Source organism: Tenrec ecaudatus, chromosome 5, assembly GCF_050624435.1.
Source record: "Tenrec ecaudatus isolate mTenEca1 chromosome 5, mTenEca1.hap1, whole genome shotgun sequence".
Lineage (NCBI taxonomy): Eukaryota > Metazoa > Chordata > Mammalia > Afrosoricida > Tenrecidae > Tenrec > Tenrec ecaudatus.
The window spans coordinates 166,960,914-166,977,282 of NC_134534.1; the positions used below are offsets into that span (position 1 = coordinate 166,960,914).

General features: G+C 41.7%; 1 protein-coding gene and 1 pseudogene across 1 annotated transcript in view; both read left to right on the forward strand.

Moving 5' to 3' along the window:
* The window catches only part of RHEB (Ras homolog, mTORC1 binding), a 53,661-nt gene extending 42,700 nt beyond the window's left edge, over positions 1–10,961 (forward strand). Inside the window, exons 5-8 of the mRNA XM_075550218.1 lie at positions 3,903–3,959; positions 4,066–4,113; positions 4,818–4,899; positions 9,696–10,961. Of these exons, the coding sequence (XP_075406333.1) occupies positions 3,903–3,959; positions 4,066–4,113; positions 4,818–4,899; positions 9,696–9,788 (280 nt within the window). The 3' untranslated portion in view covers positions 9,789–10,961. The remainder of the gene's footprint in view (positions 1–3,902; positions 3,960–4,065; positions 4,114–4,817; positions 4,900–9,695) is intronic.
* LOC142448539 (small ribosomal subunit protein eS4, X isoform-like) lies at positions 818–3,959 on the forward strand (annotated as a pseudogene).
* Positions 10,962–16,369: the final 5,408 nt, after the last annotated feature.

A 16,369-nucleotide genomic window follows, 5' to 3' on the forward strand; every position in this document is an offset into this window, starting at 1 on the left:
TTGGCACATAATCCACATATCATATAATTCAGTAGTTCAATCATATTAAGAGTGGTATAGAGATTAACACAGTCAATTTTAGAACATTTTCTTCTTATACTTATTAGCTCCCTATCCCACCCCGCTCACACCCAACTTCCCTTGCCATGCCCAAGAAACCATTAGTCCAGTTACTGTAGGTTACCTATCCTGGATTTCATATACAGAAAAACAAACAAAAATTAAAAACACCAAAACAGAAATAAACCTCAATCAAAAAGATTGAAAATATAAAAAACTAGAATAGCTGTAAAATGTGTGAAGAGGGAGATCAAATGATAAGATGTTAAATGTTACCTGAACTACATCTGCCATCCACTTTCCAGTGAACTCTGCAGGATAACACAGCCGTTCACATCTCTGGTCAGTGGTCAGAGGGGGTTCACCAGAGATAATCCACATACATCTCTTGACTTTTTTTTTAACTTAACTTTTAAATGGATCAAAAGGGAGATCAAATAAGATGCTACATTGTCCCCTAACTGTAGCTGTTATAATCATCTTTCCAATGCATTCTCTGGTTGCAAGACTATTCACACCTCTTAACTATCATCAGAGGGAATTACTGATAATTTTAAATTGTAAAACTATTAGTCTTTTTTGTCATACTAGTTAAAGTAGTTTCCTAATTTCTATTATATGACCTTAAATTTTGTCCCAGACAGTGCATGTGTAATCTGAACTTGCTCAAGAAATTCTAAGATTTTTCTGCTTAAATGCCTGTTATTTCATTACCTGTTCAGAACAATTTAATATGCTAATAATCCAGTGATTTGGCATGATATGTGGTGAGTTTCTGGATTTAAAAAAAATCATTTTATTGGGCCTCGTACGACTCTTATCACAATCCTTACATACATCGTGTCAAACACATTTGTATATTTATTGGCATCATCATTCTGAAAACATTTTCTTGCTACTTGAGCCCTTGGTAGTATCCTCGCTTCATTTTTTCCGCCTCGCTCCCTCATGAACCCTTGATAAGTTATAGATTATTATTTTGTCATGTCTTACACTCTCTGATGTCTCTCTTCACCCACTTTTCTGTTGTCTATCCTCCAAGGAGGGGTTCATATGAAGATCATTGTGATCAGTAGGAGGAAACCGATCATAATGATCTACAATGCGTTTCTGGATTTCTACTAGTTTGCATAACTGCTTGAAAAACAGCTCATCAAGGTGGTTTCATTATTTATAAAGTTTATTTTACTCTGATTTTTAGAAAATTATTAATATTGGCTTATTTACAAATTTTTAGTCTGAGGAATGAAAATAGCTGGCAGACGATGTTCTTGATGCATCCATTGATTTTTCACCCCCTTCCCCCACACCCTTGTTTTTGGTCAATCCTATTTTTGGTGCTCATTTATCTGACATTTAAGAGTCAAGTTGAGCCTGTTCCGGTCTCGCCGCCAGGGAGTACGCTGCTCCAAAGCATTGGATGCTGGACAAACTTACTGATGTGTTTGCTCCTCGTCCATCCACTGGTCCGCACAAGCTGAGAGAATGTCTCCCGCTGATCATTTTCTTAAGAAATAGACTTAAGTATGCTCTGACTGGAGATGAAGTTAAAAAATTTTGGATGCAGTGGTTCATTAAGATGGTTGGCAAAGTCTGAACTGATATAACCTACCCTGCTGGGTTTATGGACGTCATCGCCATCGACAAGACCGACTGGAGAGAGTTTCCGTCTGATCTCTGACACCAAGGGTCGCTTTGCTGTTCATCATATAACACCTGAGGAGGGGAAGTACAAGTTGTGCAAAGTAAGGAAGATCTTTGTGGGCACAAAAGGAATCCCCCACCTGGTGACTCGTGATGCTCACACCATCCGCTGTCCTGATCCTCTTCTCAAGGTGAATGACACCGTTCAGATTGATTTGGAGACCGGAAAGATTACTGATTTCATCAAGTTCGACACAGGCAACATGTGTATGGTGACCAGAGGTGCTAACCTGGGAAGCATTGGCGTGATCACTAACAGAGAGAGATGCCCTGGCTCTTTCAATGTCGTTCATGTGAAATATGCCAATGGCAATAGCTTTGTCACCCGGCTCTCCAACATTTTCGTTATTGGAAAAGGCAAACACACCGTGGATTTCTCTTCCCCGAGGAAAAGGTATCCGCCTCACCATTGCTGAAGAGAGAGACAAGAGACTGGCTGCCAAACAGAGCAGTGGGTGAAATGATCTCTAGGCGGAGTGAATGAAGAGATCTCTACAATAACAAATAAAGCTTTTTTTTCCTTTTTAAAAAAATATTTTAGCATAATTTTTTAAGTAATTACTTCTGATTGAACTATTGGATTTTATGGTATGTGAATTACATGCCAATAAAACAGAAAATTAAACAAAATAAAATACTCAGAAAAGAATCAAGTTGAAAAGCATTTATCACTCAGAAAATTGAAAAATTAAGGTATTTTAAAATAAAAAGTTACCTAACAAAGATTTTGTATGTTTGAGGAACAGTTTCCTGATTTCATAGCATAGAGGCAAAAAGTTGTCTGTGCCATCTCAGCCTGTGTCTCTTAAAATAATATGCTTGGTTTGGTTTTTAAAGGCTTCTTAGATAAAGGCCCAGTTTAAAGCACTGAGCTGTTAGCTGCAAGGTCAGTAGTTCAAACCCACCAGCTGCTCTGCCCAAAAAAGATGAGGTGGTCTGTTTCTGAAAAGATGTCTGCCCTCAGAAACTCAGTTGTGCTCTGTCGTGTAGAGGAACTGTGAATCAGAATAAAATCATGGCTGTGGGCATTTATTCAGCTTGGTAGTTCATAGGTTAACATATGCACACTCAATCAATTTCAGATGCGAGGGAATAAAGGAAGAGTGGTGTTTTGTTCAGATTCTTTGGAAACCTAGATGCTGAATCAGAATGGTCTTGATGGCAGGGAATCTTTTGAATATGTGCTAAATACATGATATTTGTGAATAGATGAGAAATATGTTCATGAAAGTTTCTGAATAAGCTAATTTGTTGATCAGAACTATGTTTCTTGATTGAATTTAGCCCCCATTTAAACTTTAACCTTTGTCCCATTATTTTGTAAGAAGAAACAGAAGTTTCAGATCATTCCTTTATTCAACTCTTGTAGACTTACTCCTCCTCACTAAACTAAACAACTCACTCTCCCACTGCCATAGAATCAATGCTGACTCATAGTGACCCTGTAGGACAGGGTAGAATTGCCCTCGGGTTTCTGAGAGCAGAAAGCCCTGGTCCATCTTCTTCCTGAAAGAGGAGCTGGTGGTCTCAACCACTGACCCAGAGGAGCGAATGCTAATTTATAAACCACTGCGCCACCAGGGCTCTGCACACAGCAGAGACATCTGTTGTCCTAGTTTCTAGAAGTGGGAAATGGCTAAAGATTGAGCATGGTCTAGGTTCTTGTTTACCCCTAGTAACGGTGGACAACTCTGGACAAGTGCTTTTACTTTGCAGTGCCTCTGTTTTATCAACTATAACTTCCATCTGTTGATATAGCAGAGAATAAAGCCATTGCTGTCAGGTTGATCCCTGCGCATAGTGATCTGTGCTCTGGTTTTCCGAAGTAGAACTCTAGGCCCCTCAGCTAAGTACCTCTGAGAGGTTTCAAGCGTCTTAGCCAATGAACTACTTGATTCACTCAGGACCCCATTGATAAGGATTACTCTGTGTGTGTGTGTGTGTGTGTGTGTGTGTGTGTGTGTGTGTGTGATTGGTAGGAAAAAGGGATTCCTTGTATTCCATTTATTTCATATTAAAATAACGAGTATGGCATGTTACATTTTTCTCGCCATTAATATTATATAACATTTCCAAAAAATTTAATGAGTGCTTAAAGAATAAAATAGATGTCTGATTTCATACTTTTTGTTTTACAGTTTTGAGGTAATTAAAGTTATCCATGGCAAATTGTTGGATATGGTGGGGAAAGTTCAGTAAGTATTAATCTTTATTTCTCTATATTGTTAGATCAACTGATTGAATAGTAAGATCTAGTGCTAACTATTTTAACCGGGTTTTCTTTCCCTTATATATTAACAGAATACCCATTATGTTGGTGGGAAATAAGAAAGATCTACATATGGAAAGGTATGTAGCTTTTAAATGATGATATTGAGTTAAAAACTTAAATATACAATGGTGTAATCACAGGCACTCCCATTTTTAAATTATTACAACAGGAATATTTTTAGCCCTAGCATATCTGTTATTCTCTGTGTTCACGAATATGACTGATTATACACAGCACCAGCAAAACTATATAAATCTCACGTACCTTCAAAGTGTTTACTCTAGACAAGAACATTTTAAAATTATCTTTTTTCCCCCTACCAGCTTGCCTAAAGCAAAGTCTGAAAATCTGAACAAGATTCATTTGTTCAAGCCAATTTAATTTATTTTTAGTAAGAGGGGTTAAAGTTAACCCATTTCTAGAGAGAGAGAGAGACACTTTTACTAGGTGAATTCCCTGCCATCTGTGTGTAGGCAAATGGAGCTGGGAGTGTTTCCAAAGTTTGCGCACGTTTAAAGCCTCCCGCTCGAAGAGTGGGTTATTACAAATGTTGGAGACCTGGAGAAAGTGCTTGGTTAGAACGTGGTTAGCCATGCAAGATAATGTCGAGTATATTCCCCACTTTCAGCATGATTAAAGTGCTCCTCTCTGTTAAATATTTCATCATGATATTGAGAACATAATTCTGTTTAATAAGAGAAAAAGATGACAAGGTTTTGCTATTTCATACTGTTTTGTAAAATAACAGATAACCTTTCATTAGAATTCTTTTTTCCTTCAGGGTGATCAGTTACGAAGAAGGGAAAGCTTTGGCAGAATCTTGGAATGCAGCTTTTCTGGAATCGTCTGCTAAAGAGAATCAGGTATCTGTTCTCAAACGGGATTAACCCTGCTTCCCACCCACCTCCCACTTCCATTCACTCCTCTTACCCAGTTTTGCTCCTTCCTGATTCATTTCTAACCTTCCACTGTTTCCAATACCAGACAGAGAGAAGGCAAACGTATTTAGCAAAGATGTTAATAGTTGCTGATTCCAGATGGGAGGTGCATTGTCATGATAGAAAACTACTCCTCGCTGTAGCTTTCCTGGCTTTTTTCTCACTGATGCAGTTTTCCATTTTCTCAAAATGTGTTAATGAGGCCCCTGTGTCCTCTGAGAGAGTCTGTAATAAATAACCCTTTGGGATCCAAAGAGCAGTGGCCAAAACCTTCTGTGTTGACCTCTCTGCCTTGTGTTTAACTGACCTAGCAGTTCTCCCTGGAAGGCACTGTTTTAATTGAACCTTTGGTTTTTTTAAGCAGACTAATGAGACCTAGACAAGTATATTACTAAAAGAAATTACCTGTAGCCATTCGCTAATCTAAGACATATTTAAACCAGTTGGTTGGTTTGGGGGATCAACCTGTGCGTGTCTGACAGCATTTTTTTAAAAACTGTTATATTGGCATCTGAGGAGCCAAGACGAGCCTTTAAGACCCCAGACACTATACATTCTGATAGCCGAGCATCATCTAACTGTATTTTTTTTCAAATTTAAATAGACACGTACACAAGGGGACTTTAGAAAATTCATGGGGAAATTGAATTAAAAGATAATGGATTGTTTTCATCAACTTTATGAAAGTCAGTTCATTCTGCTTCATAACTAGTTTGAGGGTTCTCAGTTTTTTAATTTTACTGTATCACATATAATTTGTATACTTAGCAAAAATGCCCTATTAACCATCCCAAGAAAGAGTTCAGTCAACTTGACCGATAACAGTAAAATCTCTTTTGACTACCAGTAAACTATAGTGAGTTTTCAGTTATGTTTTATTTACTAGTGATAAATCTTCAATTTTCTGGTAGCAGTTTGATGAAGAAGAAAATACATCTACAGAGTGAAATCACATAGATAACCAAGGCTATGGCTTATATACCCAAAACTCACACTCACTGCTATCAAATCCATTCCAACTCATAGTGACCCTATAGAACAGAGCCTGTGGGTTTCAGAGACTGATTGAGCAGCTGGTGGTTTTGAACTGTTGGCCTTGCAGCTAACAGCCTGATGTGAAACCAACTACACCACCAGGGTTTGTTGGATTTTTATAGACGAGTCCAATTCCAGAGATGCTTTCTCTTGTGTCTTTCCAAACATTTTTCTGTGCATCTTTGTAGAATAGAATAAGTAACAACTTGTTGATATAACTGGGGGGAAGGGAGGAAATTGATAAAAAGAAGGAAATAGAAAGGGGTGTGTGGATTTCTGGCAACGGTGGCATTGATTGGCCAAACAAGATAGGAACTAGAATTCTCTTTAGATTAATTAGGACAGCAGGCATCTCATTCATTCTAACAGGAAAGAACACTGATTAGGTGAGCCCAGGCTGAGTGGATGAATTCACTACATGAAGGGGTTATGTAGTTATCAAATGAACCCTGCTGCTCTTTCCCCAAAGAAATGGAAAGCAATATCACCAGTTGGAGCGTAAGAATGGGGTGTGGGGAGGAAGTTTGAAGAGACAGGGCATGTAACAGTCACCTGAGAGAGTGAGCAGTCTAGGAAAGTGCACCAGTCTGACCATGAGCAGCACCGGGAACCACCGTAGATGCAGGGTCAGGGGCTTAAGGTGAGACAGTAGGCAAGGGTGAGCCTTCTTCAGCTGCATTTGGTTGTGGACCCCATGTGGCAAGTGATGGAGAGAGAAGTTGAAGAACAGCCGTGGAATATAAGCTGGCCAAGAAAAACAAGAAATTATTTAGGAATAGAAAATGTAGGCCAGTCAAGAAATTTTGGTTTCTCTATGGTGTTAAAAATTAATGAGCTCAAGATAGGAGAAAGTGAGCTAGAAGATAAGAGTACAGTAAAACCAAAAACTGGATGCATGTTTTCAATTCGTATATTGTATTTCTTAGTATTTTGACCAAGGTTTTACTGGCATTAATTTTTCCATGTAGTTTATTGTTTAAAATGATGTGTAATCATCAGTAGATTCGTTGGTTGAATCTGATGGATAATGATCCTGTATAGGATTCCTGAGACTGTCGATCTTTCTTTTACCCCAATCATTTTATTGGGGGCTCATACAATTCTTAAAACAGTCCATACATCCATCCATTGTGTCAAGCACATTTGTACATTTGTTGCCCTCATCATTCTCAAAACATTTTCTTGTTACTTGAGCCCTTGGTATCAATCAGCTCCTCATTTTTCCTCTCCCTCCCCACTCTGCCCCCCACGAACCTTTGATAATTTATAAATTATTATTTTTTCATGTCTTACACTGTCCAACATCTCCCTTCACCCACTTTTCTGTTATCCATTCCCCAGGGAGGGGGCTATATGTAGATCCTTGGGCTCGGTTCCCCATTTCTATCCTGGATTCCCTGTGTTTCCAGTTCCTATCAGTACCATTGTACATCCTCTGGTCTAGTCATATTTGTACGATAGAATTGGATCATGATAGTGGGTTGGGGTGGGGAGCATTTAAGAACTAGAGGAAAAAGTTGTATGTTTCATCGTTATTAGACTGCACCCTGGCTGACTCGTCTCCTCCCCGCGACCCTTCTGTAAGGGGATGTTCCAGTTGCCTACAGATGGGCTTTGGGTCCACACTCCCCCTCATTCACAATGATATGATTTTTTGTTGTTGTTGTTCTTTGATGCCTGATAACTAATCCCATTGACACCTTGTGATCACACAGTCTGGTGTACTTCTTCCAGGTGGGCTTTGCTGTTTCTCAACCAAATGGCTTCTTGTTTATCTTCAAGCCTTTAAGATCCCAGATGCTATATCTTTTGATAGCCAGGCACCATCAGCTTTCTTCACCACGTTTGCTTATGCAGAGGCTGTAAATCCTTTTTTTAAAATCATTTTATTGGGGGCTCATACAATTCTTAGCACTATCCATACATACATCCATTGTGTCAAGCGCATATGTACATTTGTTGCCATCATCATTCTTAAAACATTTGCCTTCTACTTGAGCCCTTAATATTGACTGCTCGTTTTCCTCCTCCCTCCCCACTCCCCCCTACCTCATGAACCCTTCATCATTCATAAATTATTATTATTTTGTCATAGATTACACCATGATGTCTCCCCCCCGCCTTCTTCTCTGCTGTCCCATCCCCAGGGAGGAGGCTATACGTAGATTCTTGTAATCAGTTCCCTATCCTGGATTTCACATGAAAATTAATACAAAAGAGGCTTTTGAAAATAGGGGATTTTTTTTCCCTCATAGTAACTACAGGTGCTATTGGTATTCAAGGGTCAGGGACAGTTAATAATAATTTAGTGTGAGGATTTCCTGCCTCACATGATGACTCCTTATTGTGAAGGAGTAATAGGACTTGCTCACAAGTGTGAGAGACTGAGGTCATCAAAGAAGAGGGTGGAACAAGTGTCTGAGAGGCTGGAATATTGGAAGGATGGCTTGTGGGATGAAATGAACCAAGAAGTACCCCTGGGGAACCGATTACAAGGATCTACATGTAACCTCCTCCCTGGGGGATGGACAACAGAAAAGTGGGTAAAGGGAGACGTTGGACAGTGTAAGATATGACAAAATAATTTATAAATTATCAAGGGCTCATGAGGGAGCGGGGAGAGGGGGTGAAATGAGCTGATGCCAGGGGCTTAAGTGAAGAGCAAATGTTTTGAGAATGATGAGGGAAATGAATGTACAAATGTGCTTTACACATGGATGTACGTATGGATTGTGATAAGAGTTGTATGTGCCCCTATTAAAATGATTTTTTTTAAAAGAAGTAGTACCACTGGAGTGATGGTAGAAACATGACTGGTAGTGAACCAGGAGAAAGCCAGGAAGTAGCCCAAGCTTGCATGTTCCTATAGCTAGTACTCCATAGGCAGCCCTGTAAGACAGCAGCCCCAACGGGTCTCCAAGACTGAAATCTTTGGGACTTGGAAAGCCTCATCTTTCTCCCTCAGAACAGCTGGTGGTTTCAAACTGCTGATCTTGCTGTTAGCAGTCCAACACATGACCCGCTACCTCAAGCCGTCCAACACATTACTCACTACACCACCAGGACTCAGAATCAACTTGATGGCAGTGAGTTTGGGTACAGTGAGGGCTAGACATCATCAGTATAGTGTCAGGGCTTGAGGTCCAAAGCTGGGGGTTTTAGGGAGAAGATTGGAAAGGACCTGAGGAGAGCCCAACCATACCTTGAATCTTAAAATAACAAGAACAGGCCAGAGAAATCATTCCCTTTTGAAAAGGCACAGAAAAAGTAGTGTCTTCCAGGGAAATAAGAGCCAAAAAGTGAAGGAGGATTTTGCTAATAGTGATCCTTGAAATTCCAGAAGGTAGAAGGGAAGGGACTAGTATGGGGGTGGGAGAGGAGAGGAATACATCTGCGCTCAGGTGACCCCTCAGCCTGAACAATGGCTTTGGGCAGACAAAGCACATGTTGGACTTTTCAGTTCTGCCTGCACAGACGACTGCGTCCTCAACCACTAACCTAAAGATGTGCGATTCAGAGGCCCCTCACAATAAACGCCTGGCAGTCTGGTTCCCAAAGGTTACTGTCCTAAAACTCAATTCTACATGTGCACACGACGGAGTCACCATGTGTCTGGATCAACTCAACAGCATTTAACAATAATGCTTTAAAACTTATAAGCACTGTGATTGGCTTTCTTTTTTTAGACTGCTGTTGATGTCTTCAGAAGGATAATTTTGGAGGCAGAAAAAATTGACGGAGCAACTTCACAAGGAAAGTCTTCCTGCTCAGTGATGTAATCCTACTGCAGAACCTGAGGACACTGGGGATATACTTTGCCTGAAGAAGCAAACTGCCCATTTTCCTTTCCTTAAGATAAACTATGCTTCTTTTTTCTTCTGTTAACCTGAAAGACTTCATTTGGGTCAGAGCCTCACACACACGTGCGCACACACACACAACTTTCAGATTATGTTAAAACTCTGACTGCCCAAATGAGTTCACTTCCATTTTCAAATTTTAAGCAATCATATTTTCAATTTATATATTGTATTTCTTAATAATATTATGACCAAGAATTTTACTGGCATTAATTTTTCAGTGTAGTTTGTTGTTTAAAATAATGTAATCATCAAAATACCTATTGTTACACTACTCTAAACTAAGCTTGATACATCAGTGTTTATTTTATTTCATTGTGTTAAATGTATACTTGTAAATAAAATAGCTGCAAATCTTAGCCCTTTGTGCTTCTTAATATGGCATGTAGAAATGAAAACCCTGTTCTTCTGAGACTGTCCTTGTCCTTGAGGAATGCTCTGGATTGGATTCTAGGAATATGTGGAGAATATGGCCACAGAAGCTGGCTTGCCAACCCCTTCAAAGGGTCTGTTGACTGAAGAGCTGACTGGCTGTTGGAGATAGGCCTCTGTGGGTGACAGGCCAGGAGCTGCAATGTGGCAGCAAATGAAGAATTTGTAAATGTGTCAAGAGTTGGGTTAGATTCAAATGGTTAATAGCCTTGCAGTTATTCCCCAATAATTACTATATCATTTCCTTTCACCCTAAAATCCTCTAAACCTTGATTAGAATATTTAGCAGCAGGTGGGATTATGGTGGTTTATTTAACATAATGTTCCTGCTATCCATTTGCTTATGTATCATGTCATTTGAAGGAAAAGAAATGTTAGGAGGGTGTGTGTGTGTGTGTGTTTGTGAGTGTGATGTTCCCATCACCATCCATAGCCTCCAGGAGGTTAAAGGACAGGGATATTAATAAGTATTCTGTGTTGGGGCTTCCTAAGACACACTGCGTACAACATTGAAGGAGACAGAGTGAAACTCCTTCCTCTCTTTTCCAGTTAAGATTCCATTTTTAAAACTCAAATGTTATCATTGACTTTACTAATGTAATTTTGCTTTGCAACTGATTTTTAATGAAAAATTATGTTCAATAAAATTTGACAACAGTATTGTTACTTAGTAGGATTTATTCATAGGCCTTAGAAAAAGTACAGCCAAAATGTTTGTTCGAGGGGGAGAAAGACAACCTGGACGGAAGGAACCAGTCCTTGGACATCACGCTGGTCAAGGCCCGGGGTAAGCAAGAAAGAGGAAGGTCCTCTGAAGTGGTTGGACACCAGGACTGCTCCGGTAGCTCAAGTAATAGCAACGGTTGTGAAGGGGGTGCAGGTCCAGGCAGTGTTTATATGTTGTACATGGGTTCCCTATGGGTCAGCCTACTCAAAAACAGACCTAAACGTCCTATCAGACCACATTTAGTCTGGATCCAGTTTATCCAATCAGCTTTATTCGTTTGGAAAGGTTTTTTTCTATGCAAATGGAAACTTTCAGCAGCATACTTATACCAGAAGTGCAACTCCTCACCTCCCAAATGGCCCTTTTAGGAGGGACTGGAGCCCCTAAGACTGATGTCATTCCTTTACACGTTCATTCTTGCACATAGGAACTGAGCACCTACTATGTGTAGGTGGCAATGGATACAATAGAAAAGTGCTGACCCTGACACCACAGGGTCCCTCCACGCCTGCCCAGAGAAGTGATCCGATCCACACACCACTTGATTCATTTGCTTGATGGGCTGAGCTTCTATTATGTTCCAAATATCCTGTTAAAGCCGGAGACACTCAATGGCTGGTGGTGGTGATTAGGTGACATCAAGTAGGTGTCTAGTCAGAGCTGTCTATGTAAAATAGAAGGAAACTAACTGGTCCTGTACCGCCCTCACAGTTGCTGTAATTCAGCCCATTGCAGCCAGTGTCTCAACCGTCTTCATGAGGATCTCCATCCTGTGGTGGTGGTGGTGGGGGGGTGATGTCATGTTAGTGTTCTGGTTGGTTTCTCACTTGTGAAAATGGTGTGCCCTATCTTAGGTTTGAGAAACTAGAGATGTTAGGAAATTAAGACTACATTCTAACAATTCTGAAATGGAAATGAGTTTGGCAATCATTGGTAAAGAAAAAGGTAATTTTTTGTTACTGGTGCATGTATTAATCCAAGTTGACTATAGAAACAAATCCAGAGACACTGATGTATATAAGAGAGAAATATATATATATATATATATATATATCACAGAGCAATTTTGTATTGAGAAAATATCCCAGTCCAGAATAAGCCCATAATCCTGATATTAGCCCACATGCCCGAAACTGGCCCATAAGTTCATCTTTTGACTCAAGCAGCACATGCAATGATGCCAAATGGCAGGAAGATCACAGGCTGGCGGGTAGAAAGTTTTGTGGATCCAGCAGCGGTAGAAGCATCTCAACACTGGTGTGGCTCCTCCAGCTCTCTGGAGTATCCACAGCAGTCAAGGGAAGGCAGAAGAGAGTATCCTGCCTCCAGGGAGGAAGAGAGGAAGTTCCCAGAACCCGCATGATTAGGCCATGCCCAGGAGGAGACATCCTTGGGCTGTGACCTGATTGACAGACTAGACCCCATCTCTCCATTCTTTTATCAGGTTGACATGAAATTGTGTAACTACCACAGTGCAAAAATGTAGCAAGCAAATAAAAAATGGGATGTGTTCATAATCTTCACAGCTCAAATTTTAGTTTCAAGAGAAAAAGTCAAATTACAACACTCAAATTCTTAAATGTATTTATAGAACATTTTTACATTATAAAGTCAATTAGGTCCACTTCTCTTTTTATTTCCTTCTGGAATTTTATACAGTAGGCTGTATTTACATGAACAGAAGGATAAGTTGTGGATTTTAATACAGCTCTTCAAATTATCAGTGTGCTCTTCAAATTATTTTAACTTCCTGCTTACATCCACTTCTAACCTACTCATTGGATACTTCTCATCACCCTTTGACCAAAGCTGCTCCTGTCAAAACAGCGTACTGCTTTTGCATCACTGAATCTAATGAGCATTTTTATTTTTCAGCATCCCAACATTACTCTTCCCTTAACACCACATTTTGCTTTTCCTACCTGCTCCCGGTGTTGTCGGGTTCTTTCTGTCACTATCAAGCCCTCAGCCCTTTTCCTGCCAGTCCCGTCTTTCGCTATGACTAAATGCCAAGTTTCCAGAAGCACCCCAAATTTTTATCTTTGCTCTAACCTCTGGGTTCCTGGTTTATGCTTGATAGAGGCTTCTCAGATGTATTTTACCAGAAACAAACCAAAACTCAATGTCATCAAGTCACTTCTGATGTCGCCAGAAGCAGAATTCTGTTTTCGTTTAAAACCCACTCGATATGAACACCACTGAGATATGAAAGCTCTAAACTTGAGAGCCGCCCTTAGTGCTTCCCTTCATTTCCCTCACCCAAGTTCGCAGACTGGGGGGCCCTGCCTCAGAAATCTGCCTGTAGCTTGTCTTTTTTTTTTAATCTCCGCTACATTAGTGGACAGTAACCATAGTTACCTCTTAAAGACATACATTATGTCATTCCTTACTTTTAAATCCTCCCAGACCAATTGTACCAAAATCTAAACTTCGACCCCTAAAGGTCCAGCATGGTCTCACTGCTTAAACTCAGCGGCCCCTTGGTTCCCAGAGCCAATGAGCTTTCTCCCCGCTCTACAAGAAACTGCCAACTCCAGAAGTAGAAAACACTCATTAGTCAATATAACAAGGAAAATGAGATCTGTCCTCATGGTAGTCAATCAGTGGGTCTGCTGTTACTAGAATGTCCAATGAAATGAGGGCTCACTGCCCTGGATTCCAGACGCTCGAGGCCACCTGCCCACGATGTTGCTCTACGTAGAGCATCTCACATGTTGGTGTTTCTTGAGTTGTGTGGCCTCATTTCTCACCAGAGAAGTACAGTGCTTGATGCGAGACTGGCTCGGGGGTTCTTTCAGCTCCAATGACCCATTCCAATCACGGAAAGCCCTTTGAAGACAACAGCTGGAGTATGGCTTGCCTCTTCTACGTTGAATTATCAGCTTCCTGATGGTTTGCGTTCTCAATGTGTTCCCTTCTCCGTCCCATTTTTGTCCAATTAACAAAGTAATCCATCACAGTAAACTCTGTGTCTTATATGTGCCATCATTGGTGAAGTTTAGCATGTCCTGAACTTTAAAGATGTAAACCTTTTCCCACCCAGTCAATTCTGATTCATAGAAACCCTCATGCCATGACCCTACATACCATAACATTTTTGTTGCTACTTCATCATTTATCATTTTGCTACTGTTATGAATTGGGCGACCCCTGTGAGAGGGTTGTTCAAACCCCAAAGAGGTTTTGACCCACAGGTTGAGAACCTCTGCTCTGGAGGGTGTCCAAGGCTGAAAATCTTTACAGGAGCTGCCGGTCTCTTTCTCCTGTAGAGTAGCTGGCAGTTTTGAACCACTGACCTTATGGTTAGCTGCAGTGTTCTAACAGCTGGGGCAGAGTTTAGCCGTTTTCTACAGCTCCTCACTCTGCCGATGTTGACCCATAGCGACTCTAGGACAGGACAGAATTGCCTGTGTGGGTGTCTGAGAGTAACTCGGTGTGACTTGAAAACCTGCAGAAGTGACTGGTGGTTTTGAACTGCTCTCCTTGTCGTCAACAGCCTACGTTGGAAGCACTACTCCACCAGGGCTCCTCCATGGGTTTTGACAGCCTTGAGAAATGACAAGGATTGCTGATGTGGACAGAGCCCAGTTACGGATTTGTTGGCTCTCCACGCCTTTTCCCCCACTCTTCCTCTCCCCTGGACCCCTGGGCCCCTGGGTCCCATTGTTTTCTCCTCAGGATTGTTTATGCTGCCTATCTTATATAGATAGACATGAAAAGAAAATCAAAACAGAAAATAACCCATGAATAGCTCCAGGTCTGTCTGCTGACCCTTAGGAATGTTTTCTAATTGAGTCTAACGAGGTGCCAAGCCCTACCCCCCACGCCAGATGTCTATTTTCAGAATCCCTCAGGAAGTTTGTTGCTTTGTTCCCCTGGCTGCTCTATTGTGCTCCTTTCATGTTACGCCCTGGTATAGGGGCTCAGTTCCCACACTATCTCCAGTGTTGCCCCCCCGTAGCACAGTGGGTCAGTAAGGGGATGTCGTGTCTCCTGGTGAGGCCAACCCTACACTCATGTCTATGCATTGGCTGCTCTAAGAGGGAACGTTGTTCTTGAGGCTTGGTGGCCCAAGTTGCGGCCCACTCTCTCTTTTTCCGTTTTAGTTAGCTCCCGTGTGGTCTGGGCAGACCTGCCTCTCTCCCCGAGCTGTATCTTCAGTGCTGTCCTCTGTAGTGCATTCTTCTGGGAAGATACCAAGACCGAACAGTCATGAACCATACCCAGACCAGCCAGGTAACTGAAGGTTCCCAGAACCAATCATCTAAGTTTTCTATTTCATAATTGTGTATGTATCTCAATCATAGTCCTTTCCCTAGGACAGTGACAATTGATCTGCCACCAGTGGTGATTTTGTGACTAACGAGGAGTCTTGCTGGCATACTAGCAGCCCACTCTCTGCTCTGCCTCCCAGTCTCCTCTCTGGCCTCAGGGCTGCAGCTCTTCTGCTCTGGTGCCTCTGGCCTTGGTGTTGCCTGGCAGCGTCTGATAAACTTCTCTTTTCCTCTCTAAGTCAAAATTAGTGAATTGGCTCTGCTGCTCCGGAACAGGGGAACCCTTATTATCAGTGACGACAGACACTGTGGTGCCCCCACCTGGGGGGCCCCCTGGGGGTGGGGGGACCTGAGTGGCATGGATCGCCAAGGGCTGAGAGCTTCTAGAGGAAACAAGACAGAGAAAGGGATGGGGTGGCCTGGCTCAGGAAATGCCGGGCCTGAAAGAAGGTTGTCAATTTTGGAGAGGCCAGGTCGGGTCCAGGCCTGTTTTCTCTGCCACCGGAAGCCTGGACCATCAGTCAGGAAGTGAGAATTGAAGAGAGGGCTTCCAAAGATTCCGGGGTGGGGCAGGGCGGTGGTGAACAGAATTTTAAAAGAATGTCATTTTCCACAAACTTTTTTAATTCCCTTGGTATAGGTTTTGTGAGGAAGCGGGGAGGGTGGGTCAGAAGGGGAGAGAGGAGCATTTGGGAACAGGAAGCGAGTTTCTAGAGATGCCCCTTCCAAGAGTCTGAGGACTCCCAGCCATGAATTCTAGCCTGCAGGGCAGTGCCTATCTGCAGTTTCAGAGACTAACTTTCCATGGGAGTAGAAAGACCAGTCTTTCTCCCACAAGCAGCTGGTGGATTTGAACTGCTGGTAGGTGGATCGGATTGCCATAGCCCGAGGACAGACTAGTGAGACTCAGCTAGCTGGGCTGGAAAAGTGCGGTCCAGAAGAGGAGATCTTGAGGCTGGCTGGAGGCTCCGCAGGTTTACCTTTTAGGGGGGAAAAATGTTGTGATTTGAGTGAAAGTTTACAGAGCAAATTCGTTTTCCTTTCCAGCTGCACAGCTAGGTTGCTTA